Raw genomic sequence first — 24138 nt, forward strand, 5'->3', positions numbered from 1 at the left:
TAATTAATAACCAAAATGGCAGAATAATTGCCAAGGTGATCTGGAGTTTGTAGAGCCCCCCTAAGCAATAAAGAGTTAATCTAGTGGAAAGGTATGAAATGAAATTGCCTAGGAAAGAACATATGGAATCTATATGTTGTGGAATTGATAGGTTTAGTACAGCCCTAGCTGGTCTGTGTATAAGCATAGAGGAATAATGGAAATACCTTAGAAAACAATTAGTAGACTGTGACAGTAGAAGTTATAAATTTGTCACATGTGATAGATATGATCAATTAAAATCAGCATAGTCAGTGAAAGAAATGCATGAGAAATGCAGATGTATTTCTGTGCACATTTTTATGTATAAATGTATAAAAATATATCTTCCCTTGAATGTGTGTTTAATGCTGGTATGCTCCTATTTGCAGTCATCTGGACTGATAGTTTTAATAAGGGGATAACCTTGGTTTAAACTCACCATATATTTGCATGCTTACGTGAGCTATATTGCAACAAAAGCTGGCACAGCTGCCAGAAGCAACAACACAGTTGATTAAATTACACTTAAGGACAACATATTTTGCTAATACTAACTTACAAATGGGGAAATCACAGCCCCTTTTTCAGTCCTTATGCATAAATTTCCATTTCTGGTTTGTTCTACATTTTGGAACTCTTATTAAATCATGAAAATATTTTCAAATAAAGATATTGATAAAACTAATCCAATATAAAAAAAAAAAAAATATTAGGAGTCCAGCCCTTAACCTTTTATAAGTCACTTATCAGGCATACGATAACAGCATAGCAATCTCTGTTCTTAAAATATTAGTTCTGCCTTGTAATCTGACGCCATCTGCTGAGTTTCTCTGCAGGGAATTTCATGTCATTGTCTTTTCCAAAAGGAATTCTTCACTATAAAGTATTCTGCACTCAATTTATTATGTGAGCAATACACTGTCAGCTTTGGAGGTATCAATATCCTTCCACAACAATACAGAAACTATGTACACTTAGAAAGTATCAGAAATAATGGAAGTCATTCATAGATGGGTACAGTAGCCTGCATGTTACACTAGTTGGTAAGCAAGGGGCTTTTCAAGAGAACATCTTTTCTGTTTGAATCTGTGATTGACTATCCTGTCCATCATACATGAGCAGATTACAGTGCATACGTGGAAGGAGCGAGGTTAGCTGGCTATTCAAGCCTCTGGCATAAAACAGGTAGGCGTTTTAGTTTGTAGTGGGCTTAAATTAGAGTTTTAGAACACACTAAACATCCTGCTAACATTTTTTTCTTAGTAAAAGGCATATGAAGGAATCTGGCTACCAGTAAAGAACGCACCACCAAGTAAAAATGGCAAACCTAAAATTATCTCTTCTTTAGTAAAAGCTAAAAGATATGCATTACCAAAATCTTTTTTAAGGAGTGGTATTGATGAGAGGGAAAAACAAATAAACCCCCATGTACAGAAACTGCAGAAGAAATTTTAATAGGTTCTCAAAGTGAATTTGAAGGGAAAAAATAAATTTCCACCTAAAACATGCAAGGAAAATAACACAACAAAGTTCTTACAAAATCTACCATGAAAAACTTGGATATGACAGATATGTCTAAATCATATCTATGTGAAGAAAACCAGATATTGAGGATCCTACGAATTTCCATCTTTTTGTGCCTTTTCCAGTAAAAAATCACCAAGGTCCAACTTTATCATTGACATGCAGTTTTATTATAACTCTTTGACTGGAACTCTGAATCAGGGGATGAATACTACAACATCTTTTCAGCCATCAAAGCTTCAGTGACAGCAATTAGTACGAAGGTCAGAGATGTTACAAAACTGAGAACAGTGCGGCCATGAAAATTTCTAAAATGTGTGTAAGGGGTCGGAAGGAAATTTTTCTTCCTGAGACTTCCCACCCCCATGCAATCCTCTCTTATGGCTTACTTCTCTACCCCTCTATTCCCCTTTCAACATGAACTCTGGCATCCATATTTTTCTCCTTATTATCAATAACCTTAGGATAAACTACCAAACTGGGTAAACCTTTCCATGTGAATGTCATGCAACAATAAAAGACAGCAAGTCTTTAGCCACAAAAGCTTGTCAGGCTCATAGAAATGACTAGTAAGGAGGAAAAAAGTCATGTTGTAGTGCATTTCCTACAATGGAAACAGTGTGCATGAGTGCAGTTCATAATAAATGCTGTTGCAAAAATATAATAAGTGAAGTTTAGGACATTTGGGAATTGAAAACTGTCAACTAGAAAATGAAAGTGTAAAAAAATAGATAAGAGGAAGAGTTTATCATCAGGGTTTTTGCCTAAGCCAAGACAACCATATGCTGCACCAGCTAAAAAATCAAAGTGATTTTCAATGTCAGCCTCAGGCAGTGGTAGGTCTAGGCAACTCTATAGGTGCAACTAAATGGTACTGATGATAGGAAGCAGCAGTTTTAGATCCTCTGAGAAATCTATGCTTGCATAAGGTAGCAAAAGAATGGGTAAGAGAGAGAGCAAGAGAGTGGGAGACGTACATCAGAGAAGGCACAATCTCCTGGCATATCACAGGTGACAGAAGGCATTTCTGGATATTTTTGCTGCAAGATAACCCAATAGCAAAAATTGTTATCTGTTTTAGTAACCACTAATTGGAGTTTAGGCCTCCATTTGGGCACTACTTCCTTGCCTTCTCTTTTCTGATCAATTTTCCTCCGTCTTTTATTTTTCTTATAGAGGAAAATAAAAACTGTTATGAATAAATCTTCTAGAAGTATTGAATGTGACAGAATAAAGTGAAGATCAAGAGCATGCATTTTTGCCATGGCATCAATTGCTGTTTTTCCAAAGGAGAATAAATTGAAAAGCATTTCTTTTAAACTGCTGTATGCATGACATAGCATACTCAGTTGCATCTCATTTAGTCATGCAACTCCCAGTCAATGTAAAAGCCACAATGCATGGCATGCCTTGAAGAGTTTCCCATGAAATAAAACCACTGTTAGCATTTTGTCTGCTACTGCACACACATATTTATGAAAATAAGAAAGGAAGATGGAGGGAGAGCAATAGAGGAGGGAAAGAATGCATGCACTGCATTCCACTGTGTAAATAACGTTATTCATAAATATTTTACTTATTTCTCTCTGATCAAGTATTAAAACCAATTTAACAACTAACCATACATTCACTGGTGAAAAAATTTTATTCTGAACTTGCCACAGAAATAGACTTGAAAATATAACAAATGTTTTCCATCTATAAGTAATATAACTGTAAGTAATATTACTAGGCATCTCAATAGGGGCAACAGCAATAGTGCATCTGTATAATGAATCTATAGATGTGCCTCTATGGGTGAGTATAGTGAACTCGTCTCTACACGTGTATGACAACATGATCATCTCTACATGTCTACTCATATCACATTTTATCACATTCTACCACTCTTTATCACAAAATTTAAAATACGACCTCATTAATTCCATATAGTACCTTGTGCAGATAGCTAGTTGCCTCCTGGATTGTCTTTCAAAACATCACCATCTGAGCTGCATTGCTGAAGGAGCAACAGGGTGCCTCTGCACATTTCAGAGTCAGAAAACTTCCGCAACTGTTAGCAACTACAGTGAGTATTAAATGACTAGTACTGGCTTGTGAAGTACTGGGAAAAGACAGCTTAGGAGAGAAAATGGCAATAAGCTGAAACTAGCACTGGGAAGTTAAAGGCCTCCCAGCCCAGAATGAATTAATTTCTGGTGCCCAAAGGGAAGCCCAAATTGCCATCTGGCAGCAGGACACAAGGAGTGTGCTTGTGTTGCAAACACATTGCTCAGGACCTCTGCAGAATTAGCCATCAGGCAGAGACCCGAAGGGACCATTTAGTCTATTCTCCTGCTCCAAAGAAGGATCAATGCTTTTTATGTCTTTCCCGGCAAATGCCTATCGTGTTGCGAAAATTCTTCAAACAAAAACCTATTCCAGTACTTCAGTATCCTTACTACAGTCCGCCTTTCTTTGGAGAGAAAATTATTCGCTCCCCTGCACACTACCTTTTTGAAAACTTACGATGTTTTCAGTCAGTCCCCTCTTTTTTTTTGACTTAAGAATCCAATGCACTCAATATTTTCTTGGACATTAAGTTTTTGAGACATTGAGCCAGTCTTGCTGAGCCTCTCTGACTCCCATTCTTGCATTGTGGAGAGCCAGGTGACAGCAATCATTACTTTCAGCACCCGCACTGTAGCAGGACTTCAATAAAGAATTGTCCCCTAATTCATAATTAGGGGATCATGCAAATGCTGTTGGAGTTTAACAGCCACAGAGACAAGAGCAGTAAATGGCAAGATGCCATACAGAATTAGATACCATCTAATTCTAAATTCATCTACTAAATTCATCTACTAAATTAGATACCATCTAATTCTGTACAGCAAACAGTCAATGTTAACTAGGAATAGAGGTGAACGCACTTAATCATGTGAAATAACAGGTTTGGGGGTACACAGAACCCCTGGACCTGCCTTGAATATCTTTTTTTTTTCCTCCTCTTGTCCTCAGAGACTGAAAGTCAGAAGCACTCATTTTGCAGGAGAATGAGTTTCTAATTAAGCAAATAAAGCTAAAACAAAACTGTAATTTGTATATTTCTAAGCACAGAGTGAGACATTTCTAGTAATAAGTTTTAGAAATTATATTTTCATTTCAGTCTTCTCTTTCTTTCCTCAGCAGGAAATGCACATTGAGACAATTAAGTAATACGCAATTAGTTATCAAGTGTTTAAAGGTTCTTACTCACCCACTGGAGACATTTCTGGGACACTGGCGACATAAGGCCCATCCAGGAACTTTGGTTCATTATCATTAATGTCCTGCACTTTGATGATGAACTCTGATTCAGGCTCTAGCGGTTTCTTGGTGTCAACATCCACAGCCTGAGCCCGGAGTGTGTAGAAAGGTTTTTCTTCTCGATCTAGGCTCCTTATGGCATGAATGTCTCCTGTGGTCTCATCAATGGTAAAAACTGTGCCAGCACCATCTCCTGAAAGTGTATATTTAACAGTGCCCACTCCCTTGTCCAAGTCAGAATGAAGCTTGAGAACAAAAAGGAAAAAAAAAAAAAAAAAAAAAAAGAGGAAAAGAACATTAATAGCTTTTTCTAGTCTGGAAGGCAATTATTGTTTTTATTTTTTTCTTTTATGTAATAAAAGGCATTAGAGGAACCAATTTCATAAGTCCTTAACTGCCTCTAACTGCATGGAAAAAAAGTAGGTAGCATGTTATCTAATATTTTTACCCCCATCTAGTACCCAGCACAGAGAGCATTTCAAAATTCTATCTGCTTTCTCCCATGAATACTGTTCACTACTAAAACTGCGATGAAGCAGGGCTTAGGTTTTGTTATAAACTGAAATTTAAGACCAAGGATGGAAAACCACCAATAACCACATCAAACAAACATGAGATGACACAAGAGAGTGTCAAAAGCTTTCACAGGGATTTGGCTTTCAGAGAAGTAGAAGGGAACTATTTAATTTTCATTTCACACACAAGAGCTTGATGGAATTCTAAACTCAAACTCAAACCTGGTTTAAAAAAGATGATACACACCTCTTAATTACAGTAAACGCTAAACAGAACTAAAAATACTACCTTTTTTACACAAATATTTGGTCATTTGTTTCTGTCCTTTCTGAGATAGTCACATTGTGGATAGTGTGAATGTCGTGGTTTAACCTGAGCCGGCAACCAAGCACCACACAGTCGCTCACTTACCCACCTCCCTGGTGGGATGGGGGAGAGAATTGGAAGGGCAAAAGTGAGAAAACTCATGGATTGAGGTAATAACAGTTTAATAATTGAAATAAAATAAAATATTGACAATAATGATAATAATGATAATAATAATAGTGAAAAGAAAAACAAAACAAAACAAAACCCAGGAAAAGAACAAGTGATACATTTGGTCACCATCTGCCAAACAACGCCCAGCCCATGCCTGAGCAGTGATTACCACCCCCTGGCCAACTCCCCCCAGTTTATATACTGAGCATGACGTCATACGGTACGGCATAGCCCTTTGGCCAGGCTGGGTCAGCTGTGCTGGCTGTGCTCCCCTCATCTTCTTGTGCACCTGGCAGAGCATGGGAAGCTGAAAAGTCCTCGACTAGTGTAAGCACTACTTAGCAACAACTAAAACATAAGTGTGTTATCAACATTATTCTCATCCTAAATCCAAAACACAGCACTATACCAGCTACTAGGAAGAAAATTAACTCTATCCCAGCCAAAACCAGGACAGAGAAGCTAGGAGTTCTCTTGCTCATTGGAAGAATACAGAACTCAATCATTCCCGCCTTAACTCAATTATTTCTGCCTTAAATACCAATATACACATTTTCCAGCCTGTTAGTATGTTAAATCTCTATTTCTAATTCGAAAAATACTTGAGTACAAGTTCTTGGACATTTTTGTCTATTTGATCAGTGTCTATACTACTATAATGTGGCCTTAAAAACTATTTCAAATGCCAAAATTTTTGAAATCAAAATACAGTATGATGAACTTCTTTCTCAAATGCCTTTATTTATTTCATGCTCATTCTTTAAATACATCTGAAAGTTTTGAATAGACACTCAAGGTTACATCACTGATGCTGAAATAGCTTTTAAAATATTCGCCCGCTTGTCCCATCTAATGAGGACTAAAAAGATCTGCTATAATGGACACAGGTTGGAATGAAGTTTTCAAGAGTGAATTCCCTTAAGCAGTATAGTAAAGCGATTATGGATATAGGCTTTATTTACATGATGTACTGCCCAAGGTGAAACACAATAGAGGAAACATGGGACATGAAAGGAGATTATGTAGAAAATGAATTACTGAGAAACTAAATGGTTTTGGTAATGGGGCAAGAAGCTAAGCTACAGAGAAAGAGGTAAAGGCAATTATTAACATTTATAGCTATTGCCTTGAAATTGAAAATAGGTCCTTGTGACTGTGGAAGAGGTCATGGTTTGTGGGACAGAGCGAACACGAACATAGTCTCTTCTTTATCTACTTTTTCATCTCATCATTTCTGCTCAGTGAATATACTAGATTCTGATCTTTCATCTAGATGCCCCCTGCATGTGATTTAAAATTATCTCTCCAGTCCGAAGTAAAGCATTTTGCTTCTTGAGCACTGGTTCACTGTGGAAAGATTCAAATGAAGTTAATTCTTTTCCTCCTGGGGTGTTAAATATTTCCTTGCTTGCAAAATGAAAAGATAATGCAGCCTAAGATAATTAATGTCTATTTCTTCCTCATCATTTTAATTTAAGTGGCTCACAAGCTTCCTGCTGTTCCATTATACCTTGCTCAGTTAAAACCTAGTATTCTCCTTTCATTATCATATAGAGGCTTATAGACACACATGGAGTGAAAAAAAGAAAATCAAAATTATGATGAGAAAGCTCAAAGAAAAATGTTATAACTTTACAGAGGGAACCACACCATTTTATTACTTGTGTGCCTGAATTAAATAAAATATATTTGGGCTTTATTATGAAGTCTACCTTGTTCCATACTCCTGGAAGTAAGAATATCACAGAGCAAAAGAATGTGGTTTTGAAGCAGGGATTTGTAAACAGGGAACCGTGCCAAGAATATTGTCTCTACTCCCATCTCCTGTCATCAGATTTGGCACTAAAGCTGAGATGGTTGAGTGTCTTTCTGGTCGCCAGCTGAAGGGTTTATGTTCAACTAGTAACAAATCAGCCTGCATTGCATGAGTTATCCGAGCACTTGGATTATAGTAGAGAGAAATAATTATAGTTGCTTCCCCTAGCTGGGGAAAAAGTTAAAAAATACAACAAGAAAAAAGCAAAAGAAAGGAAGAGTGAAATACAAAGACAAGCACAAGCATAGCTTTTTTGAAATGTGTTGGAGCAAAAAAGCTTTACAACTGGCAGCATTAGCAATTCTACAGCTATAGATGTGTTTACTGTGCTTCACAAATATCACTCAGCTAGTATAACCTAGGAACCTTTCTATTGATTTAAGCAGAGTTGTATTGCTTCGCATTAGCTGGGATCTGTCACATTGTATTTATTCATCAAATCATGCTAATCTGCTGATTTTGATATAGGCTTCTTAGATGTCATTGGTGGACAATGGGCAAATGCATGCTTAGTTGTAACCCACATTGAGCTATACAATTTGTGGGGCAATTCAACATTACAAAGTGTCTAATTAATGTAGGGGAATAGCTGATTGATTTAGTTTAAAATGAACTAAATTCTCCAACAACAAAAGGCACGCAATACTGAGATTCAGATGCAAGGACACAGAGAGAGGAACTAGCATTGGTTGGACTTGCACAACACTAGAAAATAATCCTGACTTTCAATGCCTGAAATTTTCCAGAAAGCAGTTTAAGCTAAAGTGCTTGCTAGTGTCTCTCTGATTTATATGTTACAAGCTGTATTTCACTGGAAGAAAATACATTTATTTTTTTGTGCTGAAAAACATACAGAAGATTTGTGAGAGACTAGTTTTTCTGACACCGTATCCAGCAGTAGTTTTGGTTTTGTATCCCGTTTCTCCTTTTTGCTTGCACTTATTTTCTAATTCTTGCTCTTCTGCTATTTGAGCAAAACTACAGGGCAAGAGAACAAGTGCTCAAATCTTACCTGAATTCCTCCAATGTGTTTACATTTCAGAATTACTTGAGTTTACTGCAACAGGGTGGTACAAATGATTGTATTCATATGGATTTTTCTTACTGTTGTTTTTTCTGTAAATCCTGAATATTAAAAATGCTGCAAAGGTTTGGAAATGTTTGGGATTCATTTATACTTTTGCTCAAATCTGTGCTGTTATTCTCACTCGCTAAGTAACAGTGAGTTTAGTGTCAGATCTTTGGGCAAATCTGTCCCAAGTGTAAAATTAATGATTTCTTGCAGCAAACTTTGTTAGTGCAGAAAATCATGAATATTTTTCTGTGATGGCAGATAAAGACACATCATTGTATAATTCTTGCTCGTGTGTGCAAACAATAACACATATGGCAGAGGAAATAACTGATAAAAAAATCAAATATGAATAACAAGATGGAGACTATTGTGAAATACATTGCGTAAATCTATGCAGAAACTTTAACAGTGTTCTTGAATCATATCCAATACCAGATGCCAGACAGAGTCAGTCTACAAGTCCATGTGATCTAGCAATCTGCTTCAGCTTATAACTAGCTGAAAGCTAGTTTGCTTCAGAGAGGATGAAAAAGTTGATAACAACTCGCTACAAGCACATCCGGGAGAAATTATTTCTTCAGTTTGATAGGCAGTTATGTCCCATTCCTAACAAGCAGTATGATAATTCGTATTTTAGCAATAAATTAAGACCTTACTGCTTCAATAACTCAGTGTTATTAACTCGGTGTCACTTCAAGAATTCATACACTTGCACGAATTATGTGATACTACATATGAAACCACATGAAACATCAAGAAATGCATTAGCTAATTTACTGCAAGAACTGCTGTATACTCTTAGCTAAATTCAACATGGCAGTATGGATCAGAAGTATTTGTTCCTTGGTGCTGATTTGCTCCTTAGTATCCTATGCATCTGATCCTCAACTGTACATCTTCTCTTTTCTTAAAACACTTCAATAGCTTGCATTAATGAACTTACAATGATTTGGAAAGTCATATTTGTAAATTCACAGACATAGGTAAAGAAATCAGAAGCAAAAGAAGCTTAACAAATTGCAAGATAGTCTAGCCTTAAAATGAAGTAATTGCTGTCTCCTCACAGAGCATGCAAGAACAAGGGCTATCCATTCACTAGGACTGCTGTGATCTTAATTTCACAGCAATACAGACATTGAAAATTTGTTTTATGAAGTGACTGGTTCCCTTTCTTAATTTCCCATCCATATACAATAAAAAAAAAAAGATAGAGAAAGAAAAAAGGAGGAAGTAAAAAAGTTTTAAATGTCAAGGAATGTTTAACATCCCTAAATTGATATATTCACCCTGTGATATACTTTGAGATTGTAAGTCTTATTCCATTGCCAATTTCACAGGCTGAAAAAAATTTACTGTTCAATTTATTTATTGCTAGTAGATCAATTTAAATGCTATATTGCAGTGCATATCTGGATGGAAAACATTGCTAAATGTTCCAAGATATTAACCCTTCCTTGCATGCACAACGGTATAGTTATCCATCCTATATATTTATCTTTACATCATTTTTCATTATGCAATATATTTTAGGACCTTGTTTCATTATTTCCTCTGCCTCTATCTGCTTCGAATTATCTCCATTTGCTCTGTAGCCACCAGCTCCTCCCCATGCCCTTTCTTGGGTAAGATGTGCAATGAAAACTGTTCAAGAAGTCAAAATAGCTGGTAAACTCCAGTATTACCTAAGACTGTAAACATGGAATGACGTCCTAAACTGAGGAAAGGAAAAAAGGTTATTGCTGTTTGGAAAAGATAGATGCAAGCAGAGCTATTTTGGCAATCCTCTACTGCAAAAGTCTGTGTGTTGGAACAGGGATGCCCGCTACAGAGAGGAGGGTGTAAATGAGCCTAGAGAAACCTTTGATACTAACCATCTAAGAAGACTTTCTACTTGGAACATTGCCCTTTTAAAATATGCTTATTCTACACCTATTTTCTATTGGCAAGAACACTATACTCTACACAGATTGCATAGTCCCTTTTAAAAACCGATCATTAGATTCTAATGTACTTTTATACAAATGCATTTCTTTCTTCCCTCTAAAAATACATAAAAGTTGAAAATTTTCCTGAGATAAAAGGGGGAGGGTGGTGTCAGAGACTTTAATTTAGGAAGTTGAGTAATAAAAACAAGAATGCAATTGATGGTGATCAAATCCAATCAAATATTTTTTCTTTCCTCCCCTCTCCATCTCACATGCACACACACACCCACACACCCCACGCATACCCCCACACCCCCCCTCCAGAGGACATTTAGGGAGAAGGCAAAATCTGCTCACAACATAGCACAAATGTTTCTTGATCCTAAAAATTTTGATTACCTAGGGCATCTTCTGAATACTCAGTTAACATGCATGAATCAGGCAAGACTGCAGACTAAAGCTTGTGTTGGAAGGGAGTTGGAACACTACAACAAAATGGGTCAGATGAACAACAATCTGCAAAATAGGCGTATGGAGAGAAGTAGCAACTAAAATCACAGAATCATAGAATCATGTAGGTTGTAAAAGACCTTTAAGATCATTGAGTCCAACCACAAAATGATCAGGTAAAAGAAATAATCAACGAAAAAAGAAAAGAATGATGTTTTTTAAAGGTCATTTGGAAAAGATGATTTTGTTGCCTTTTAAGACTGAATATTATTTGTACTAGGAAGAGGTGTCTTTGTACTAGCTTTGTACAGGGCTTTTATAAGAGATCCCCATCCACGACTAGGCTTAGTTAGTGCTATGAGAATTTTAAACAATAATTAAAAATATCAATTAAAGGATGTATATAAATGTATGCAAAAATATTTATAAAAAATATACCAAGGATAACAAAATAATTATTTGAATTAGCAAGCTGTTCATATCATATCACCATGACTAATTTTCCAAGGGATGTATTGCTATGGCTTCTTTTCCTATGTTTAGTAAAATATCTACTTCCAAGAACTGGCATTCTTCTGTCTAATTTTTATAAAAATGGTAATAGACAATGGTTCTGCATTTTGAAGTATCTTTGGTACACTATACAAATTAGATTAGAATACTTTCTTATTCAAAAGGAATTAAATAAAAAGGTTTTCTACTCTTTTTCTAATGATTTCTGTTTGGCAAATAAAGCTGAGCTTTATCTAAATTAAAACACAGATTATCCAATTAAATGAAACATTATCTCCTTCTGTCATGAGGATTTAGTTTAAGCATACCAAGTCAGACCAGACTTTTCCAATAATGAATATGGTTGCCAGATAGTAATATGATGGCAAATAAGTTATTAGCAAGGAATAAAGACAGTACCTGACCTGGTCAGTTCAAATGAATCCTGATCCCTGTCAAGATCACTGATTTGAGGGGTTCGGAATTGTTATTTTTCTAATTCTGCTGTACAAGAATATTTTTCTTGCATTATGCAGAATTCAAGAATAACACTTGCAAAAGTACATTCCAAAATAATATTTTTTTCTTTCATGAAATGCAATTGTCCATAGACAGAAAAAAATATTGCTAAATGAAAAAAATTATGCACTCATAAAATATTGAAAGAATAAAAATCTATCAGTAATATCTCATTATAATTTGATTATACAAATAATTATGTATGTAAATTAAAAGTTGCATATATTTCTGACAATGACTGTTACATCGCCAATTCAGCTGGAGTGATGCATACAGAAACAGTGTGTCCTGGTCCTTTCTCTTAAACTTTAATTTAAGAATCAATATAATTTGAAGTCATTTTTTTATTAAATTATTCTTACTGAACTCATATAACTCCATGTTACAATGTGTTCTGTGTATGTATGTTGATAGGTTTAAGCCCACAGTTATGTTGAATTCCATTTAAGAGAAATGTTCTGCAGCATGGTGACAGCTGATGGGACCATGAATCTGCTGAGGCCTCTAGGTATTACCACGGTAAAATAACAACATAATCACAGGTTCCAACAACAAATTCCAGTATTGGCCATTAGACAGCAACAAAAGACAAAATTTGAGGAAACTTATCAACTTCTAATTTCTTCTTTCTCCAGTGCTGGTCTACTGGGGGCTGATGGGGTGCATCTGTCAGAGAAGGGGAAGAGCATCTTTGGTCATAGGCTTGCCAAGCTGGTGAAGAGGGCTTTAAACTAAAGTTGCCGGGGGAGGGGAACCTCAATCCATCCCACTCCTACCAGTTTGATGCCAGTGCCAGCAATAGATGCACAGAGCCTGGAGAAGGATCACAGGCCAGCAGGAGAACACCTGAAAAGCAGCACAAAGGAATTCGAGACACTCCAGCCAGTAAGACAGCTTCATTGGGGGCCCAACTTAAATGCCTCTATGCAAACACACATAGCATGGGGAATAAACAAGAGGAGCTAGCAATGTGCACACGCCTGCAGGGCTATGATCTTATTGGCATCACAGAGATGTGATGGGATGGCTCCTATGACTGGAGTGTTGGAATGGAAGGATACAGGCTCTTTAGGAAAGACAGGCAGGGGAGACGAGGAGGGGGTGTTACCCTCTATGTCAATAACCAGATGGAGTGCATGGAGGTCCATCTGAGAATGGATGAAGAACTGACTAAAAGCTTATGCATCAGGATTAAAGGGAGGGCAAAGGACAGGTGACATTATAGTGGGGTTCTGCTACAGGCCACCTGACCAGGAAGACCGAGTGGATGAGGCCCTCTATAGACATACAGGAGCAGCCTCACGTTCACAAGCCCTGGTCCTCATGGGGGACTTCAACCAGCCTCATATCTGTTGGAGAGACAACACAGCAGTGCATAAGCAATCCGGGAGGCTCCTGAAGTACACTGAAGATAACTTCTTTCTCCAAGTGATAGAGGAGCCAATGAGGAGAGATGCTATACTGGACCTCGTTCTCACCTCTCAACAAGGAGGGGCTGGTGGGGAATGTGAAGGTCAAGAGCAGCCTTGGCTGCAATGACCATGACATGGTGGAGTTCAAGATCTTTAGGACACTGAGGAGGCTGCACAGCACACTCACTACCCTAGACTTCAGGAGAGCAGACTTTGGTCTCTTCAGAGATCTGCTTGGTAGATTACTGTGGGATAAAGCCCTGGAGGGAAGAGCGACCCAAGAAAGCTGGTTAATATTCAAGGGTCACCTCCTCCAAGCTCTGGAGCGATGCATCCCAACAAAGAGGAAGTCAGGCAAAAACACCAGAAGCCTGCATGGATGAACAAGGAGCTCCTGGACAAACTCAGACTCAGAAAGGAAGCCTACAGAGGGTGGAAGCAAGGACAGGTAGCCCAGGAGGAATACAAAGAAATTGGCTGAGCAGCCAGGGATCAGGTTAGGAAAGCTAAAGCCCTGATAGAATTAAATCTGTCCAGGGACATCAAGGGCAACAAGAAAAGCTTCTATAGCTACGTCGGTGATAAAAGGAAGACTAGGGAAGATGTGGTCCCTCTCCGGAAGGAAATGGGAGACCTGGTTACCTGGGATATGGAGAAGGCTGAGGTACTCAATGACTTTTTTTCCTTAATGTTCACTAGCAAGTGCTCAAGCCACACCACCCAAGTCGCAGAAGGCAAAGGCAGGGACTGGGAGAATGAAGAATTAACCACTGTAGCAGAAGATCAGGTTTGAGACCATCTAAGGAAGCTGAAGGTGCACAAGTCCATGGGACCTGATGAGATGCATTCGCAAGTCCTAAGGGAACTGGTAGATGAAGTTGCTAAGCCACTATCCATCATATTTGAGAAGTCGTGGCAGTCCAGTGAACTTCCCGCTGACTGGAAAAGGGGAAACATGGCCCCCATTTTTAAAAAGGGAAAAAAGGAAGACCCCGGGAACTACGGGCCAGTCAGTCTCAACTCTGTGCCTGGCAAGATCACGGAGCACATCCTCCTGGAAACTATGCTAAGGTGCATGGAAAATAAGAAGGTGATTGGTGACAGCCACCATGGCTTCACTAAGGGCAAATCATGCCTGCAGATTTGGTGGCCTTCTATGATGGGATTACAGTGTTGGTAGATAAGGGGAGAGCAACTGACGTCATCTACATGGACTCATGCAAAGCATTTGACACTGTCCTGCATGACATCCTTGTCTCAACATTGGGGAGACATGGATTTGATGGATGGACCACTCAGTGGATAAGGAATTGGCTGGATGGTCGCACTCAAAGCGTTGTGGTCAACGGCTCGATATTCAAGTGGAGATCAGTGACGAGTGGCATTCCTCAGGGGTCAGTATTGGGACTGGCGCTGTTTACACCTTTGTCAGCAACATGGACAGTGAGATTGAGTGCACCCTCAGCAAGTTTGAAGATGACACCAAGCTTTGTGGTGTGGTCGACACACTGGAGGGAAGGGATGCCATCCAGAGGGACCTGGACAGGCTTGAGAGGTGGGCCCATGAGAATCTCATAAAGTTCAACAAGGCTAAGTGCAAGGTTCTGCACCTGGGTCGGGGCAATCCCAAGCACAAATACAGGCTGGGTGGAGAATGGATTGAGAGCAGACCTGAGGAGAAGGACTTGGGGGTGTGGATTGATAAGAAGCTCAACATGACCCAGCAATGTGCTCTTGCAGCCCAGAAAGCCAACTGTATCCTGGGCTGCATCAAAAGAAGCGTGGCAAGCAGGTTGAGGGAGGTGATTCTTCCCCTCTACTCCACTCTCATGAGACCCCACCTGGAGTACTGTGTTCAGCTCTGGGGCCCCCAACATATGATCCTGTTGGAGAGGGTCCAGAAGAGGGCCACGAAGATGATCAGAAGGCTGGAGCACCTTTCCTATGAAGAAAGGCTGACAGAGCTGGGGTTTAGCCCAGAGAAGAGAAGGATCCAGGGAGACCTTATAGCAGCCTTCTAGTACTTGAAGGGGGCCTACAAGAAAGCTGGAGAGGGACTTTTACAAGGCCATGTAGTGATAGGGCAAGGGGTAATGGCTTTAACTGAAAGAGGGTAGATGTAGATTAGATACAAGGAAGAAATTCTTCACTATGAGGGTGGTGAGACACTGGAACAGGCTGCCCAGAGAAGTTGTGGATGCCTCATCCCTGGAAGTGTTCAAGGCCAGCTTGCATGGGGCTTTGAGCAACCTGATCTAGTGGAAAGTGTCCCTGCCCATGGCAGGGGGATTGGACCTAGATGATCTTTAAGGTCCCTTCCAACCCAAACCATTCTGATTCTATGAATGCAATTTTATACATCCTGCTGAAGTAATATCAGCTACAATGAAGCATGTAGTTGCTGATGACAGCTCCGTGGAAAATGTTTTCACCATCTCATTAAATTTTTATAATTTCAGAATTTTTCAAAGTATTTAACAGGAACAGAACGGAGGATTGAATCTGAAACCCTCGCAGTCCAAGGACCTTAATGAATCAGTTGGGAAAGGTGAGGTTGTGCCATATATCCTCACGCATAGATTTGGCCTTTTCCTTTCTTTTCACTGCTGTGCACTTGAAATCTGTGATAAACTCTTCTGGTTCAAAGGAGTCTGTGCAAGACATCACTTGTTAACAAATGAACGCATTTCAGTTGGCACCAGGGTAGCTGGTTTGATTTACACCTGTGAAAGCACTGGCTCTTCCTCTGTACCAGTGCCTGGCTGGAGTCCCAGTGGCTAAGTGGGAGCATAATGCTGATGCCTGAAACAGAGAAATGAGGGAAGGGAATGAGCCACAAAAAGGGGTCTGGGGAAAAATTATCACAGCTTTCAGCAGCAGATACTTGTATTCCTTTTCGAGGCAATACTTATTTTTTAATTCTGAAAACGAAATGAAGAGATAACATTATATGAAATTCTACATTCTTGCTATTTAATTGTGCAACATCTGCAAAACACCCAATGGCATTGCTATAATTAATGCAAATGGTAATTGTAGAGGGGTGGTGCTCTTTTTAGGCAATATATAAGATTGTAGTATTTCCTTTTGGAAACAGGAATCACTGTAAGAATATCAAAAGACCTGCATCTCTCTGGATGCAACATACTGACAGTAATATATTATTTTGCATTATGTTCCCTGCTGTATTCTTTCTACAACATATATAAAAGATCAATGCATGAAAATATGAATTATGCTGTATAAATAAATAGAACAAAAATAGATACTAGAAACTTAGGAAGCCTTTACATGAAACATGCTATATCTATATGAAATTTGTAAGACACCTATTAGAGGAGAGTTCATAATTTCTAATGACTGCTAATTATATTTATGAAGATAGTCTCTCTGAAGATCACCAGATAACCACTGTTCAAAAAGTTGAGAACAAACAGGAACTTTATATTGCAAAGTGTCACTGAAATTAAGCTGTTGTCAAGGTTAGATATTTTCAATCCAAAATGATATTTTCAATCCAAATGTTTATGCTTGTGAGGTGACAAAATCTATTTTCTTTCAAGGGTGTGTGAATGTGACCCATTTGCTGCAGAATTATACTCTAGAGACGTCTTAAGCTACAAGGTATAAAATCATATTTTATTTTCCTTATTCCTTATATATTAACTACTTGGGCTTTACACAGAAAATACCATTAGTGTCAGAGGGCACATGCTTGAATACCAAATCCAACATGATCCATATATGAGATTCCTCATCTCATCTTATAATGATTCATGACACTATGGACATTTTTTTTCTTGAGATTTAATTTCCCATAGAAGCTATAGCTACACCTGCTCAGTTGCATGATTTTTTTTTTTTTTTTTCTCTCATAGGAATTGCCCTACTGATGCCAGTGGGAATACCTTTGTGTAGGCTGTAGGATTAGTTATGAATATGTCATAGGGAAGACAGTGTACTGTATGCCATTCTGCTTCTGAAGTGACAGACAAAAAGACAGCTGCCTGCTGATGGCCACCATGGCAAATAGTGGCTATGGAATGACATCCGCTGCTGGAAGAGATCATGGCTCTGAGCAGCTTCCCACTCCTTCCCTTGGTGGCATTCACTTCTCCACCCCAAATATCTGCAGGTAATTGAATTCCCTTGAACTTCTTTATATCACACTGTTCCATTTAGTTAAGGAAGTTGAATAGCTGGCCTTTGTAAGCCTGGCTCATCTGAAATTAATTATGGAAAACTCAAATTTCCTGCTGGAGTTGCTCTTCTTAGGAGGCAGCAACCTGTATGAGGGACAATAGCTGTGGAGCAGCATACATTTTCACACTACAACTGCAACTAGAGAAGAAATAGATCTCCAATTATGTAGTCATAAACATCTAAAGGCATAGTAGTCATGAAGCCAGTTATCTTCTACTGCTAATCAGTCTCTAACACAGAGAACTGGGTTAGGGGTTAGCTGACCTCCACAGTCACAGAAATGGTGCACCTGATCACACACAAAGTGAACCCCAAGCCTGACTCTGCCTCCCTGACTCAGCTCTGCAAAATATCCAGAAAGAGCTTCCCCAGAAAGTCAAAGGCTCAGTATAGGTCCTAGAAGCATACCCTCCATAACTCCCTAAACTATGTTTACTCTATTTTAGGAAGCCACAATTCTCTGACATGCAGAGACATGAAAGGACACAGATCACCATACAGGCTCCTGTTGTGTTAACCAGTGGTCTACCTAGGCTGAAATTTTTTCTGTGTGTATATCCAAAAGATGATTTTTATTATTATTATTATTATTATTATTATTATTATTATTATTATTATTAATTTAAAAGATCACTGATAAATACACAAATTTTAAGTACTTTTAATGGGAGCTCTGTCATAAATGAAAAAGAACAGGTTCCTGTAGTTAGAACATGAAAAGAAAGACTGGAGCTTTAGGGTCTCCTCCTTTTTGAGTAAACACATTGCTGGAAACATATGCTGAAAGAGTATCAGTTTAAGTCCATTGCATTTGGAGAGGTCAAAGATTCTAAACCGATTACAAAAGCTTATGCTTAATTTGACATTGATTGGAACTTTAAGCAGCAAATAAATCTTCTGCTGTTTCATTTTTTATTTATATCAGTATGCTCTTCAATTCCAGTCTGACCTTGGGGGGGTTTAGAGCAAAGGCCTATTAAATTCTGTTGGTGCTGATTAAACTTTCTTCTTTTTGATCTTTCCCTTAGTACATTTTTTTTGTTATTTCAAATGTTTTTCTTCACTAACTGTACTGGAAATGAATATAAAAACTCTCTTCCTCATGTATTTAAATTTAATGTTATGTTAAATACAAAAAACTTGTTCTGTAAATCACACTTGCTGTAAAGCACTGTCAGTTAAGGTGTCTCTTTTTGTTTGATAATGACACACTAGAACAGGTAGGGAATGACAGAGTAGAAAGATTCTGCCTCAACCTGTCTATCACTGTGACAAGGCATGCTATTATAAACTATTTGACCACTTCTCTTTTCTAAGTAGAAAAAAAAAAAATTCTTATTTTTTATCACAGAACTGAAAAATATTAATTTTAACACATATGTTAGAGGGATAATTTTAAGGCACTTACAGGCACAGAATTTTATGAGTGAAGATATTCATCTTCTGAATTTTTAATCCTTGTCTTAACTTAAGTTGGCCCAGAAATCCCAGGCAAACAAGTACACAACAATACAAAAAATGCAAAATAATCCATCACTCATGAATCAATAATGCTTAATGTGTATGAGGTATAGGAATGAAAGGTACAGCAGAGAAGCTGAAAGGCTTCTTCTATGCCCAAATGTCTCAATTCCAAGAAAGAGTAATCACGTGAATCATGCTCCAGTTGCAAGATTTCCTCAGAACAATATTTTTAAAGGCTGCATTAATGAAATCACCTTTTCACATACAACATTTTCCTCAGGTTTCCGAAGCAGCATAGGAAAGGGTTGCATTGTACATTTGTCTTTCATTTTGCTAAAACATTCAAAATGGTTTCAGGTTAGATATTCTTTGGGCATGAAACTGTAACTTGCTGTGCATTTGCTACAGTGTTGAGGCAAACTTCCTGCAACACTGATTGAGATCTAGGTATAATTCAAACAATAATGCAATGAACAGCAGTCCCTCCGGTTTTTAAACCTACTTGTTGAAGCTGGTTTCTGGTCTGATCAACTTATGTTCTTTGTCTCAAGGACCAATGAGAAACTGGTAAAATACAAGCAGTGATTACTTAACAGCAGAGTAGCAACTTATGAAATTTTGTGGCCTCAACGTAAGTAGGTTCTACAAATTAAAAGGAGAATGAGATTAATGAAGAGCTACTACAGAAAAAGGAGCAGAAACATGTTTTTGAGGTGGCTGAGTTAATGTGGTCACTCTTGAGGAAGAGGAATGAAAGTGCCTAAGGAGCGTATGCCTTGCAGGCTTGCTTGCACATCACCTCCTGCATCATGATGTCCATACTGCAACATGACACCATTTCATATTCAGAATGACAACTAAAATCAGTGGTGAAAGCCGGGGCATACTGGCAGAGGGAGAAGGCCTAATTGAGAAAAGATTGTATTACTTTCAAGCTCCCTTCGAAACAGAAAACTTTATAGACATAGCTGGCAGGGATATGAACTTTATTTCCAATTTCAGAGTTTTAAAATTAATAACAAAGGGGTCATATCTACAATTTTTTACTCAATTGAATATAGTTAGGGTCTTCAGGAACAGTACCAGTCATTCAATAGAATGTATACGAGGTGGTATTCATGATATTAAAACTTAATAAGTTAGAGAATAGAATAAATAAAACAAGTAAATTTGTACAATACAGATAAGTGACACACTGCATACTTTGCATTTTATTCTAGCTTGACTTACAGAAATTTTTTTTGGCAGTTTCGCAAACATAAAATTTCTCTTTCAGTGAGGTCTTTTAATTAATCAACCTTTGGATGGAGTAAAAGTAGGTTCTTAAGTTACAGGTAAAGTGTCAGATAGAATTTGTTCTTCAGGCTTCGATTATTTAAAACAAGCAGCATTTATATGACACTATGCAGAACTGAATCAAATAACAGAAATCCTGTATATATTGCAAGTTATGGATACATTCATATTTCACATATCATTAAGCTGCACTGTGTAAAAATATTGGTATGCCTTCATTTTAATAAAAATGTCACATCTATGTACTAACAAGCAAAAGAAAAATATCTTCCACAGCTCAAGCCTAAATCATTTCTGCTCAAATGGTGCAGTTTAATTATAAATCTGAACAGTGATTGTCTCTGCTGGATTGTCCCAATGCAATTTTTTTAAAAATGTGTTGTGTTTACATGAAGTTATATTCTAGCTACAGCATTTAATTGCAAGATTTACTCATGGTTTTAATGGACAAAGAAAAAGGTTCCAAGAATCAGCAGAGAATACAGTACAATAGATAAACTAAAGAGCTTTATAATTTGGAACAGAAGTGATTGTATGGCTGTGGTAATATCTCTGTTTTCTACAGCTGTGGCTGTCCTTACGTTTTATGCTGACGAGATGAAAGAACAGCCACCTCTGCTGCTGCTATTGGGGACAGAGAAGGAAGTGAAGAGCATAGAGTCATTTTACCCCAGAGACAGAGGGCGGCAAGGTTATTGCTACAGAGACCTTGGAAGAAGGAATAAGCAGGAAGTGAGGTAGAAGAGCTGTGTCTGAGTGAGTTTATATTCCATCCCTTTTCTGATAGAGCTGATCAATGAAACAACAGAGGTGTTAATTTGTTCCTAATCCTTCTGCATATGGTTCTTCCAGAAGTCCTGGGGAAAATAATTTACAAGGGCAAAATCTCTCCAGGCTCCAGGGAAGCCTAATTGTGTCCATAAAGCTTAAAACTTGGCCTTGAGAAAGTCAATGGCAAAACTCCCATTGTCTCCAATTTTATTCAATAATAATTAGAGCCTTGCAAGTACTAGCAGAGTACTCTCCTGCAGAGTGAGAGTAAACATTTTCTTTTGTTTCAATTCACACACTTAGGTAAATTTTCTTTCCAGTTGTAAGTTCTAACAAACTGAAGATCTCAAAATGGAAACAACAAAAGTATTTCCTTTTCTTGTGTAGAAATCATTCATGATCTGTCTCTCTCCCTCTGATTTTCCAGAGCCTCAAATAATACTATTTGATTGCTTCAAGATCCAAGAGATGGGACAAACTTGATCAAATAATGCTTTTTGCAATTTTAAGAATAAACCTTCAGTTAGACAGAAATTACTGTGAAATCCTTCCACTGGTGCAGGAGTTACTTGTTATGTGATGGGGGTTTTATCTGTTTAATAATGTTCACAGAAATAAGGCTTCTTTCACTGACAAATGTTGGAGATATTGATAGCTAAATTCACCTGGATTTGCAGTAGCTGCTAATTATGATCAAGGAAGTAATATTCACAAAAGGAAGCATTTTTTAGGAAGTTTCCTAAAAAAGATTCCTTTGGTGTGATTGATGATTTGCACATTCCCTTTTTGAACGTAAGAATAGACTTAGCTATTAAATAATAATAAATTCATTGACTGGAGACCTTCTAAGCATCAAACATCATCTATTTCCTTTGCTGTCTGCCTTTAAGTTTTCATGGATTTGCAACATAGTTCTCAAGTTCATCATCTTATGACACTTGCTCCAAATATAGAAACCAGGATTGAGAAACATGTTTGTGCCTCTCTAAAAAGACAATGGAAACACAACTTATGATAAAGAACAAATTTCTACTTTGTTCTGACAAATATTTTTACTCACTGAATAATAGAGAATCTCTACTGTGAATAAAGCACTTTAAGAAAACATACAATCTAGTGACAGATGAATTTTAACTATACCTGAAAGACATATGTATAGAAACTACATATTTGTTAATGAGATCACAGAACACTGGTACCTATTTAGAATTAAACCAGTTAATCCTAAACTAATTAGCTTCTGTTTGTTAATGAAACTCTTACTCTAGCAATATTTGCACCATAAATTGAACTGAATTTAACAATAAAGGGTAGTCTAATTTACATAGGACAATATGTCAATTACTGCAAGAATCCAATTAATTCAGGAAGGTAAGAGTGCTTTTGCTTAAACCAAATCAAAGAATGAACAGGTAATTACACTTATTGACTAACGAGTTTGCCAAAAATTAGTAAGCCAGAAAACAGTAGTTTTTTCTGTGGCTCATCTTTTTTGAGGGGAAAATACTCTAGATATAAAAATTATTGAATCTGTGGAAAGCTAGTGTTTCTAATTCTACTAACAAATTGATTATTAAAATATTTCTTTTCGGTGCAAAGTTATTTGTTAGAAAATCTCATTTCTTTCAAGGATATCTGATGGTGATTTATCTTCTGCAGAATTGTATTGTACAGATTCAATGCCATGAAAACTGCCTTACAAGAGTATTCTCTTGTAAGTATCGCCTACAGTAATTTAAGAATATTGCTCTCTAGCATTGAAGCAAGCTATATTTTCCTGTCTCATTCAGGCGGCAAGATCTACCTCCTGGACAATGATCATAGTGTGTGACTATATGAACACAGAAGGTGCAGCCTCTGGAAACACAGTGTGCAAGCTACCCGTGGAAAGATACGCAAGGCTGTACTTTGTCGTATTGCACTTTATTTACATATATGGGATAACATGTAACTGCCAAAACCACAGCAAGGCACAGGTCTGTTTGCACCAGCCATGTGCCCCATAGAGCTTCTTCTATTAAAGGAACAATGGGGAGTTTGACTCAATAAGAACAGAAAAAGAAAAAGGCTTTACACACATAGCTGCCCAATCCTGCCCTCACCTTCCACACTTGCATGGGGAAACAGCTATTTTTGTTCAGCTGCTATGAGATCCAATTTAGAGCTATATCCTTTACTCTAAAACTAAGTTTTCTGAGAGGTTGGCTTAAGGGTATGAAAAGAATACAGGATTCACTTGTAGTGGGCCTTTTTAAGCTTTCAGAATAGATTCATCCCTCACTGGCATCCAGCTGGCCTTGTTTCGAGTGCTGCAAAATATGCTTTGAAAAATCATCTAGCATAGGCAAAAGAAAATATTTAAGCAAAAACGAGCTTTTGATTTACTATATGTGTGCCTTAAAAGTGCATATTTTTCATTTTAATGATACATTTACACGAAGCATGAATTTGTGTTGTGGGATGCCAAACACCTGTCACAATGAAATTTCATGCTATGAAATCATGAATAAACTATGTCCCAGCACACTTACAGCCTTATCAGGATGACGTTCTTGTGTAAGAATTCAACTGAATACTACATTTTCTATAAATATTCTTTTAAAATTGATAAAATTAGTGAGACAACCCTGCTAAAGATTTTGAAATTCATAAATGCATTAAAATTTCTTTGCTAATTTGTTCATTAACTTAATGACCTAGTTAGACTAGGCTTAGCTGGCATGATTAACAAGCCATTATAACACTGATCTCCCATAAGATAATCTTAAAATTAGTTTGTTTTAAACAGTACTTCTAAGTAGTGGAGTTTCCATTACAGGAACAGCTGTTACCTGAAGCAACAGTAATTTACTTTCTTCCTAATTTGATATACCAGCTGCAGCTAGT

At 37.6% G+C, this 24138-nt stretch overlaps 1 protein-coding gene across 2 annotated transcripts in view; it reads right to left on the bottom strand.

The window, feature by feature from the left end:
* Nucleotides 1-24138, bottom strand: part of CDH12 (cadherin 12) — a gene marked incomplete at both ends in the record, with an annotated part of 167766 nt that overhangs the window by 126302 nt on the left and 17326 nt on the right. For both annotated transcript variants that reach the window (XM_082310084.1, XM_082310083.1), the window contains one exon: nt 4784-5078. In XM_082310084.1, coding sequence (XP_082166210.1) covers nt 4784-5078 — 295 coding nt within the window. The remainder of the gene's footprint in view (nt 1-4783; nt 5079-24138) is intronic.

The sequence above is a fragment of the Platalea leucorodia genome (genome assembly GCF_965183815.1).
Source record: "Platalea leucorodia genome assembly, chromosome: 1".
Taxonomy (NCBI): Eukaryota; Metazoa; Chordata; class Aves; order Pelecaniformes; family Threskiornithidae; genus Platalea; species Platalea leucorodia.